A 12,238-nucleotide genomic window follows, 5' to 3' on the forward strand; every position below is an offset into this window, starting at 1 on the left:
TATTTAATATACAATCATATATATATTGTATGTATATGTAGAAGGAGTTAGGGAAAAGATTAAAAGGTTATATTGTTTTGGTTGTGCTGAAAGTTTAATGTGATATCATTATACAGTGGAGTGTATTCTGCTGTATTGGCATATGTAGAGATTAAAGAGAATGAAACATAAAATAAACTAAAAGTTAATGTGGGCAATACTTAGCACAGCTAAAGAGTTTAACTAGTGCCAGTTCTAAAAAGATGAAGCAAATGAAGGTTATCTTAAACTCCACCAGACAATCACAGAAACTGCAATCCATTCATTTATGAGTGTGTAAATATCTAGTATTTCAGAGGTTTCATTTTTGGTACAAGGTTAGACTTTGGTTATCCAAAGGTCATTTTACTCATGCAAAGTAAAATGTCAAAACAAAGATTTTTTCAGCTAAAAAAAAAACATAAAAATGACATTTTGTGTCATTAAAATAATACATCTAGTAGGCGACTCTTTTCCAAATCGCCTCTAGTTATTTGAACTTTGGAGCAATTTTCCCAGCACTGATTTAAAATGGAAGAGTTGAGTGCAGAAGATAAACACAAGCCATTAGGAGAACATTTTAAAGTCCCATTAAAAATGAGTAAGAACTCCTTACTTACAGTTAAATAATACCTCCTCCTTTTGGCTTTAGTTCACATCTGATAGGGCAAATACTTTTTTTTAAATCAGTAAAAATGCATTTTAATAAAACAAAAGTATTTGTATTTGTATCTTAAAATTGGGAATGATAAATGTTAGTCACAAGATGTGTAATATCAATATTACAACTCATTTCAATATTGCTAAAGAGTGAAGCTCTTTCAAACTTTTATTTTGACAAGATTTTCAGTTTTTAATTGCATACATGCATATATACTATCAAATATAGCCAACATGATCACTGGAATACAATCACGCTGATAGATTTTCCAAGATGGACTAAATATAATTGGTTGATCTTTATTTTGAAACACTGCCATGAGTAAAAGTGTTTTTTTTCCTACAATTTAAATCGCCTCAGTTTAGTTCTTTCTCTGATGTGCATCACCATCCAAATGTTCACTTTTCAGCTTCTTTTTGACAAAATTTTCAAGCTCAAGAAGTTTTGCAAAGAGAACCTCAGGAGTCTCGTTATCGACATCCATCTAAAAACAAACAGAAACAAAGAAAAATGATCTTCACGGCAAGTCTTCAGTTTACACCGTAAACACTTTCACACAAGCCAGAGATGGATTTTATGCATTCCCAGGTCCTCACCTGCTGAGGCTGAACATAGTTTCTACCCAGTGCTGAAGTCAAACTGTGGTACTTTGCTCTTGGATCTAAAGACTCAGGCTTTTGAAGGAACAGCCAAAACTTGAAGAAAAATCGAAATCAAAATATTAATCACAATTTGACAATCATTCAGACATTTTTTTTCCTCTTTAGATAGAAAACACAGCATACCAGTGCTTCGGCTCCGTTGTATGGGCTGATGGTGAAAGTGTTGGTGAAAACACGGATCTGTTTTCATAGACGTAGAAACAAAAGTATACGAGACTTTTAGGATAACTCCCTCTTTAAGATTAATGTCTTAATATTCAACATACCAAATACATTATGGGCATGATGAGAGTCCAGAAGAAGGAAGGTACGATACCATAAGTCAAATTAGTCATCACCAGCCCTGGACAAATCACAGAGGAAAACAGCCCCTGTGATACAGAGAGGCACAGAGCAGGTAAGTGTCCGTGTTTATCAGTAATAACAGAGATATAACTATTACTGTCCACTACGGTGGACATTTTAGGACATCCTCAGGTCTCAGAATAAGGTATCATCTCTCAGGAAAACCTCTGTCATTTATCAGACCAAACTGATTCATATATCAGGATAAAAATCTGTCAAATGAAGCAGCCTCAGGCTTCAAAATAAAAGTTGTGAGACTCAACGGCCTCAGGACGTAAAACACGACTTGACGTTGTATTTTGAAGAAACCGGAAATACACATGATGTCATCAATATGTGCCACTTCGGATACGAGAGTAAGTTGAAAGCTGTTATTTTCTATTTATTTTTAATAGAAAATAATCTATTGAATAGAATAGAGTATATTTATTAATCCTTCAGTGGGGAAATTTACTGTCATGACAGCTCAATAAAAAGACAGCAGAAGGCAACACATGGAAAACCCAAAAGACACTTGAAAAATAGTGAAGATAAAAAAATCAATACAATAATAGAAGCTATATATAAATAGAAAAAAATATATACAAAAAATAAAGGATACAGATGTATACATATTTATTTAAAGGTTAAGATATATCAACGTTTTATTTACTATGTATTTATAAATCAAACAATACTTTGATATATCTTAACTATTCAAAAAAAAAAAAAAGGAAATAACTTTTTTTCATGTGTATTTCTGGTTCCTTGAAAATAAAACACCATGTCATGTTTTACAGACTGAGGCAGTTGAGCCTGACAACTTTTATTTTGAAGCCTGAGGCCGTGTCATTTGACGACATTTGATTTGACAAGTGACGCCGTGTTATTTGATGGCGTTTCATTTGACGTCCGTGTGGTCTGACAAATGACAGAGGTTTTACTTATACCTGATACGTCACTCTGAGACCCGGGGATGTCGTAAAATGTACACCGTAGTCCACACAGTGGGAGTGTCCATAAAACCTGACTGTTCTTCTGCCTGTTCAGAGCCACACTGAGCATGTCCGAGGCATATTTGGAGGAGCTGTAGGGCTCGGTCCCATTTCTGTGCTGAATGTCCTCCATACTGAAGGCAGAGTGGCTGGCGTTACTGGAGGAGGTCCACACCACCCTGGACGTGTGACTGGACTGACACAGCAGTGGCTCCAGTTCCCTTATCTGAAGCAAAGATATGATAGTTACATGCCTATAATAGCAGAGTGAGTATTTTCAAAATAAAACACACACACAACCCCAACTGCCTTGCCACTGTCCTGCTCCATAGTAAGAAAAAAAAAAAAAAAACGATCCGGCGATATATCGATCCAAAAAAATGTCCAAATATAATTTTTCAATCATGTTTTTAACGAAAACACCCAAACATACGCATAGCACAGATAGGTGTCAGTGAACCACATCAGACCTTGTTAAACTACCTCCACCCCTCAGTGCATTTTTGCTTGAAAGTTGATTCCACTTTATTTTCATAAGACATACTAAGCACTTTTATAGATGTATGTGGTTACTTAAAAAAAAAAAAAAAAAAAAAAAAAAAGAGCAAAAGTTAAACTTTTTTGAAAAACGTAATTTGACAGTTTGATAAACATATCACTTGTTTTTGATATTGGTACTTGAATTACAATTAGTAAACATTTATTTGTTCTCGCAAGTTAAAAAAAAACAAAAAAACATTGCATTTCATACCTTGTACTTAATTATTACTGATATCGCGACATATTGTGATTTATATTGTCCTGTTTAGTATCAGGATTTATCGGGATATATCGCATCGTGACATGCAAATCGTGAATCGTATCGTAGGATTCATGGCAAAGCACACCACTAGTAGTCATTGTTGTTGTTTATATTGCGTCAGTGAATGTCTATGCTTGCGTAGTCATTTTCTATTTACTGATTTGGTTTTTCAACATCATGAAACGAGAAGAAACAGTTTTCACTCAGTAAACAGCAACATATGCATTCTCCATAACGATAAAACCATTCATTTAAGGATTTCACCGCATGATATGTCATAAAATGGGCAACATTGGGCAAGGTTTAAAGGAATATTATGACGGGAAAAAAAAAATAGAAATACTTTGAAATCTTACACTGGACTATAATATAACTAAAATAGGGCAGAAAATAGATTTAGAGCCATCTTAAAGATTTTTTCAAACAGCAGTCATGATATTCTGAAACTTTGAATGACAGAATAAATTACAGAAGTAATTTAGTAAACAACATTAGTCTAAAATCAAAGTGAGCACATATACATATATTCTAAGTTAATACATATTTTGTATCTTTTCATGCATTTAAACCTTTTTTTAACTAAAAGAAATGCCGTTGGACAGAATATTTAGGCATCATGCCATTGACCCATATGTGAATTATTGGTAAATTTAAACAAGATTTTTTTTTTTGAGTTTTACCAGAAGGAAATGACCAAAAAGGTTTGTGGCAAAAACTTCCTGCAGGCCATCGGCGTTCAGGCGGTCCTGTTGAGTTAAGAGACCCTCTGCTGTGGAAAACATCCTGATGGCATTTCTGCAAAGAAAAACATTTATTAGTACGGTAGAGATTATTACACAACACTCAAATCTAATCAAAGCTGGCTTTGAAAGTTTACCTGGACAACAGACCCTTAAAAAAAGCTCCAATGTTCACTTGCGGATTGGGCATGATTCCTGCATTTAGGTAAAGAAAGTCTACTTTTCTGTACCTGTAGAAACACATGCAAAGAATAATCAACTGACTGTAATTTTCAGCATCACATATTGCATCTACACTGCATGGAGATGTTGGCAATTTGTTTTTAACAATGTTTTATTAACTCCATAAGTGAAAAAATTGATGTTTAAAAATGCCATTTTTGCGTTGACTCCAATTGTTTGCATGAGAGCAAAATTCAATATGCTGTAAAAAAAAAAAAAAAATTATTAAATTTTTTAGGTAAAATTTTTCAAACATCATAAACCTCAAATGTTTCAAACCCATGACCTGGGGGCCAAATCTGGCCCTTTGAAGCATCCAATTCCATCCACAGGAGAAAGTCAAATTGAAATCATGTGTGAATCAATGTGTAAATGAAACTCAACAATATTTGCAGGTGCTCACAATTTTCCCAGGGCTTATATCGCATCATTGCAGTCATTTTTTATTGTTAAACAGTTGAAAAACTCAAATTTCTTACAAAATACTTAAATTTTCACATAATATTTACCTTATTTTAATAGAAATTGGTAAAAAAAAATCTAGAAGTTGTAAAGGGAAGATCCTGTTGGGACTGATTTTTCTCACTTATTGCTTGGATATTGTCGGTTTCTTACATAACTGATGTATTTAATGTATACGTAGAAGTGAAAACTAGTGCATAATAACATAACATAACAAACATGTTGATGCACTGTAGGCTCAGTTTTCAGTGAATCAAAAATCTGTGTAGATCATTTGTGTAGGACAGTGTGAAAATGTGCTGAAGCTAGTTTGGTGTCAATTAAGCACAGATTGTGTAAAGAGATTTAATAAGTTTCACAGTTTTTGAAAAAGTGAAGAACTTCATAACTAACCCCATAACTTTATAAGCCTGCATGTCCTAATAGTCTGGTGCGATATGTCATTTTGGCCATTTCTCTTGCCAAAATGGATTTTATTGTTTTTCTTGGCTTAGATGGAGTTCAAATAAGCCAGAAATATTGAGGTTCAATTTTTCCTACCTCTCAACCCCCTTTTATGTCACTATTTTCAAATTGACCACCTCCAAGTTGAGTACACCATATAATGACCCTTCTGTGTTACACACAATCACAAACTTTGTGTCTAAACTAAGCTTTACACCAATCTGATCGGCTATATCGGATCGACCGATATTTTGCATTGCGTCGTTGTCGTGATGAAACTTTCTGTAGATGCTCCCATTGAATTGTTTTATCCGTCTCATTTACACCTAAGAGGTGTTTGCTTTACGTGACACGGCTTTATTTCACTAACATTTGTGCACCAAGGTGAAAACCCATGAGCAAACAGCGAAAATGTCTCTCGGTTGGAGCGGAGCGTGTGTGCGTGCTCGTTTTCTTTATTTGTTTATTTTTAATTCTTCAACTCTTCCACTCCCTCACAGTCACAAGGCTGCGTTTAGGTCCCGACACATGGGAACGTTTGATTTTCCATTAATCTGTATCAGGTAGTAGCGAAGGAATTTGTTCGGTACCTAAAAAAACAACCTGAATTCATATGTTTGGATCGGTGATCGTTTTTTTAAAATCCTGATCGTGTAAAGTCTAGTCTATATCAATGTTTGTGATAATGAGAAATCTCCTGTGATACTGAAGCGACAGCCATCTTGAAAATCCAATATGGCCACCAGAAAATAGGAAATTGTACATGTTTTTTTTTGTCTGTGAATGCCTGGATGGTAGGGATGTAACGATTAATCGTAAGGCAGTTAAAAATCGATTCATAGGTATCACGGTTGATATCGATTTTCTGAAAATTGAATCGCAGTACGTTTTTTAACTATCCACAAGTGTAGGCGGCGGGCGGAGTCTGCTAATACTTTCTTTCTGGCTGCCTTCTACTCTTAAATATGTTAATAAATGATTCATTACCCCTTTAACACCGAAAGAATATCTGTAATATTACTTATCTGTAAAAGTCACGTTTTTCTATTAGCTCTGTCTGCTAGCATAGCATCTCTTCTTCACTGCAAGATATCTGCATGCCAACCGACCACTGGGTTACCAGCGCCCTCTGCTTGTCCAAACAAATATGACGTAATTTTTTTTTTTAAAGTCCAATTGTTAAGGCACAAAATACATTTTCAGTTGCACTTTTAAAAAGAAAAAGAACTATTATGCAGTTTTGCATTGTTTATTATAGAACCAGAATTTAAATTAATAGGCTTCATTTTCATTTGTATTATTCCTTTGTTTATTTCATTCAAGGTTTATTTTTAGTTAAATTGCATTGTTTTGAATAGTTCATCAAGGAATTCTTTTGACAATGAAAAATAAAAGTAAAATAATACAGTATTTTCTAGTTTTTTTTCCCAAAAAAAAAATTTGTCTACAGTCCCATTTTGTAAAATAAATCGTGAGAGAATCGTATCGTGAACCCAGTATCTTGAATCGAATCGTATCGGGAGTTGAGTGAATCGTTACATCCCTACTGGATGGTTATACATATTTGCCTAGAATTTTTTTGGACAATCGTTAATAGCCCATTGAACCTCAGGTTAATCTTTGCTGATTTTTATTTAGATATAAACATATTCGCTATTTTAACATTCCAAAATGGCCAAAAGTCCTTCACATACCATGTATGTAATGTGCACATGATTTAACAATACGTTGGAAATTCATGTAATCAGTTTTGAAAGTGATAAGTTATTTTCTTTCAGAAAATAACAATTACAGCTATTGCATGAACTGTGTATTTTTTCTCACCTTGTCTTCACCTCCTGAGCAGCATCCAGCACTGACTTCATGGAACCCACGTCAAGATGCAACAAGTCCACGTGGGCGTCTGCATGAGAGGTGAGGAGAGCGGCGCGGGCGGCCTCGGCTCTCTGCATGTTTCTACAGGCCAGACACAGTCGCAGCTGGACGTCTTCAGTCAGCAGCCTCTCACACAGGGCCAGGCCGATCCCGCTAAACACAGAAAGGGAGGCACATGGACGACGAGAACAAGCAAAGAGCGAAACACGGATGGTTAGCAAATTTAGCAAGACCAACAGTCTTAATGGTGCCAAATGTTCTTTGTCGTCGGTTTTATCTATGAAACTTTTGTATCCACTGGTGCTAAATGCAAAGCTTCCAGATATGACCCATAATTAGCCTACTACCTAAATTCAACCTTGTTTTTATTCTGTTTTAAATGAGGTGTTTTGGAACTTTAAGCTAAGCAGATGCTAAACGCAACAAATTAGCGTCAAAGAATTAAAAAACAAATAAATAGATTTCGTCTAACAACAGTAAACAATAAAATAAATTAAGACATACATTAAAGTCATGATGATGAAATTACAACATCTAGACATTATTTTGAGGAACTAAATGTTATATAGTGATTGATTGATTTATTTTATTTAACTGTCATACACATACCAACATAAACAACAAACAGATGGCCACAGGCTGGTTTCACAAACAAAAGCTGTGACAAAGAGCATCCAACTACAAACATCCTGCACAAAACTTCTCATACTGGATACAAAACTTTTGGTCTCGTTTCCCACACTTTATGCACCCATGTTTTATTTTTCTATTATGATGTTGCACTTGTATTAATTTCTCCACAGCTCTGTACAGCACTTTGTGATTTTATCTGCAAAAAGCGTTTTATAAATGAATTATTTACTTGCTTTACAAATAAAACAGACAAAATACAAATGTGACACGTTAGAAAACCAAATTTAATTTTAGAGCTGCAATCAAAACCGTTTCTTCTGTTTTAGTTGCAATATAATTTATTTATTGCTTTTAATAACACGAATGCGTGATAACAATATGATCAACGAAAAAATAATAAGTTTTTGTCTGTCAGAAGTGGGATTCGAACCCACGCCTCCAGGGGAGACTGCGACCTGAACGCAGCGCCTTAGACCGCTCGGCCATCCTGACAGTTGCTATTAAAGAGTATTGCTTTTTTGTCTCGTGGGTTAAACATGTCTTTTTACGTCTTTTCCGCGGGTGTTTTGCGCTTACCTGTTCGCGCCAGTTACTATGACAACTCTCTCCATGTCTGAGCAGGGCAGGGTTTGACTGAAAGTGAAGAGAATGAAGTTGAAGAGTGTCACAAGGAAGGGGATTGTGGTCCGATTCTACAGTTTACAGCCCACCAATGGGTGCACGGGAAAGCGCGTGGTGTGACGACGTCAACAAACTACCAGCCAATCAGCGTTCACTACTGAAGGCGGCGAGGCTCAAAATTGTTAAAAAAAAAAAGCGAAAGGATATGAAAAACCAATATTCACATCCAACTTGTTTGTTGTGTATTATTTTTTATTTTACAGAGATAATCATTTGTAATCATTTGACTATAATCTGTGCACTGGACCGTTTTTGTGGTTGTTGTGATTCTCTTTATTCCATTTTTTTTATTTTTTTTAAACGTAGAAATAATGTCCATATTTCAAGGCAAGGCAAGGCAAGGAAAATTTATTTGTATAGCGCATTTCATACTCAAGGCAACTCAATGTGTTTTACATGATAAAACATTCAATTGTTTAAAATCAACAAGAACATTTAAAATCATCAGTAAAATCAATTAAAATCATCAGTAAAATCAATTAAAATCAGCAGTAAAATCAATTAAAATCATCAGTAAAATCATCATGACATCAACAACATGACTAAAAATCTCTCTCTCAATCATATGCAGTAGAGAAAAAAGTGCCTTTAACTTTGATTTAAAAATGTTCACATTGGATGCTGACTTCAGCTCTGCTGGCAGTTTGTTCCACTTCTTTGCAGCATAACAACTAAAAGCAGCATCACCATGTTTACTGTGAGCTCTGGGCTCCACTATCTGACCTGTGTCCATAGATCTGAGAGACCTGCTGGGTTCATACCTGACTAACATCTCACTGATGTATTCTAGACCAAACCCATTCACAGATTCATACACCAGCAGCAGAACTTTAAAGTCTATTCTGAGGCTGACTGGCAGCCAGTGTAAAGACTTTAAAACTGGAGTAATGTGTTCTGACCTCTTTGTTCTGGTTAAGACCCGAGCTGCAGCGTTCTGAACCAGCTGTAGCTGTTTGATGCTCTTTTGGGGGATTCCTGTCAGAAGACCATTACAATAGTCCAGTCTGCTGGAGATAAAAGCATGGACCAGTTTCTCCTGATCTTTCTGAGTCATTAAACCTTTCACTCTGGAGATGTTCTGTGGGTGGTAGAAGCTGTTTTTGTGATAGATTTGATCTGACTGCTGAATGTAAGATCTGAGTCAATCAGAACACCAAGGTTTTTGACTTGGTCTTTAGCTTTTAAAGATCGAGACTCAAGATAATTGCTGACAGCAGTCCTCTTTTCCTTGTTACCAAAGACAATCACCTCCATCTTGTCATGGTTTAGTTGAAGGAAGTTTTCACTCATCCAGCAGTTTACTTTTTCTAAACAGTCACACAACACCTCAATGGGACCATAGTCATCTGGGTTCAGTGATAGATATAGTTGTGTGTCATCTGCGTAGCTCTGATAATCAACCTTACAGTTCTGTCAAATTTGTCCTAAAGGAAGCATATAAAGGCTAAACAGAAGAGGTCCAAGAACAGATCCCTGAGGAACCCCACAGGACATTGGTAATCTGTCAGATTCAAAGTTTTTAATGCTTACAAAATAGCTTCGCTCCTCCAAGTATGACTTAAACCATTGCATTACTTTTCCATTTAGTCCAACCCATGTTTGCAATCTGTGCAACAAAATTGTATGATCTACAGTGTCAAATGCAGCACTTAGATCCAACAGAATGAGAACAGATACTTTTCCTGAATCAGTGTTCAACCTTATGTCATTGATCACTTTGATCAGAGCAGTTTCAGTGCTGTGATGAGAACAAAAACCTGACTGAAATTTATGAAATATTTTGTTGAATGTTAAGAATTGACTCAGTTGGTTGAAAACCACCTTCTCAATGATCTTGGCCATGAATGGAAGGTTGCTGATTGGTCTATAGTTAGCCAGTATAGAGGCATCCAGGGTTCTCTTTTTTAACAGAGGTTTCACAGCAGCTACTTTCAGGGATTTTGGTACGGTGCCTGATTGGAATGAGCAGTTATTTATCTGACACAAATCAGTGACAATTGACTTTACAACAGTTTTAAAGAAGTTTGAGGGTATTGTGTCAAGGCAACACATTGATGGATTCAGCTGCTGAACAGACTCCTCTATTGTTTTTGGGTTCACTGTAATAAACTCTGACATTGTAGTTGACTCATCCCTCAGTGGTTGAAGATGTTCAAGCTTTTTGTGATTTTGCTGGTTTATTCTGATGTTCGACCTTATTGATTGTATTTTTTCATTGAAACATACAGCAAATTCTTTGCGTTTTCCAGCTGACAGTAATTCAGGGGCTATCTGATCTGGGGGGGTTGTGAGCTTTTCAACAACAGAAAACAACGTGTGAGAGTTGTTGACATTTTTGTCAATAATTTCAGAAAAGTATTGCTGCCTTGCTTTGAACAAGCCATCATTGAATTTTCGCAGACTTATTTTGTACAGTTCTAGATGAATTTGGAGTTTTGTTGATCTCCATTTACGCTCAGCTCTTCTACAGTCAGATTTCAAATTCTGCATTATCTCAGTCCTCCTCCAAGGTGTTTTCTGTGTGTTTGGTTTTCTCTTAGTTTTGATTGGAGCCACCACATCTATGACATTACAGACTTTTCTATGATACTCATCCAGAAGATCGTCAACTGTCTCAGCACTCAATGTTGGTGTCATTGCTATGGCTTCCATAAACTGTGCACTTGTGTTCTCATTTATGTACCTTTTCTTTAAACACACATAACTAGGGGGAACAGATGTTACAGTCTCTAGGTCAAAAAAGACACAGAAATGATCAGATAGAGCTAAGTCTCTTACATCAACAGCAGAGATAAACACCTTTAGAGATAACCAGGTCCAAAGTGTGACCTTGAGTGTGTGTCGGACCAGTCACATGTTGTGTAAGACCAAAAGTATCCATTAAAGCATACAGTTCTTTGGCAGTATTGTCCATGTTATTGTCTACATGAATATTTAAGTCACCTGTTATTATTAAAAAGTTGTATTCAGTGCATACAACTGACAGCAGTTCAGCAAACTCATCCATGAATTCTCCAGAATATTTTGGGGGTCTATAAACGACTAAAAACAGAAATCTTGAATCACCCTTCAGTAAGAATGACATATATTCAAAGGAGATAAAATCCCCAAATATTATTTCTTTGCACTGAAATATTGATTTAAAAATGGCAGCAACTCCACCACCTTTCCTGCAAGTACGACACTTATTTGAATAAATAAAGTCTTGTGGTGCACTTTCATTGATAATAGTATTACTGATACCATCATTCAACCACGTTTCATTAAGAAATAAAAAGTCCAAGTGATGTGTTAAAATAATATCATTAATTAGTAGTGACTTGTTAACAAGAGATCTAACAATAAGAAGAGCTAATTTTAAAGACTTTACTGGAGACACTGGTGGACTTTTTGGATGACATGTTATAGGAGTCAAATTTTTATCTCTATAAAGCTTTTTGCTTTTCTTTAATTTCACAATTTTACCTGTGTTACCTGTCACCACAGGAATTAAAGAAGCTGCATTAACTCCATAGGGCCCTGACTTTTTCTGGTTGTTCCTAAAAATAGAGCTATTGCAGTCTGGACCCAGCACACATCAGGCCTGTGTCACAAAACAAATGATCATAGGTGAAAAAAAATGAAAAAAGAATTATATAGACCAACCACAATGTGTGTAACATATACAATAATGCAAAAAACTTTTAGTAACATAATTGATAATGTTGACATTTACCATT

General features: G+C 35.6%; 1 protein-coding gene and 1 non-coding gene across 2 annotated transcripts; both read right to left on the bottom strand.

Annotated features, from left to right (window-relative positions):
• Positions 1–962: 962 nt before the first annotated feature.
• Positions 963–8,559, bottom strand: LOC114479481 (3-keto-steroid reductase-like). The gene is made up of 9 exons (XM_028473177.1): positions 8,415–8,559; positions 7,155–7,358; positions 4,340–4,432; positions 4,143–4,257; positions 2,692–2,886; positions 1,608–1,712; positions 1,465–1,521; positions 1,276–1,374; positions 963–1,163 (listed from the first exon to the last, which is right to left on the bottom strand). Exons 1-9 carry the CDS (start codon positions 8,447–8,449, stop codon positions 1,041–1,043), a joined length of 1,026 nt encoding a protein of 341 aa, XP_028328978.1. The 5' UTR covers positions 8,450–8,559; the 3' UTR covers positions 963–1,040.
• trnal-cag (transfer RNA leucine (anticodon CAG)) lies at positions 8,248–8,330 on the bottom strand. Its single transcript has one exon. It is a non-coding gene; the product is annotated as a tRNA-Leu (tRNA).
• Positions 8,560–12,238: the final 3,679 nt, after the last annotated feature.

Source organism: Gouania willdenowi, chromosome 17 (genome assembly GCF_900634775.1).
Source record: "Gouania willdenowi chromosome 17, fGouWil2.1, whole genome shotgun sequence".
NCBI classification, from domain to species: Eukaryota; Metazoa; Chordata; class Actinopteri; order Blenniiformes; family Gobiesocidae; genus Gouania; species Gouania willdenowi.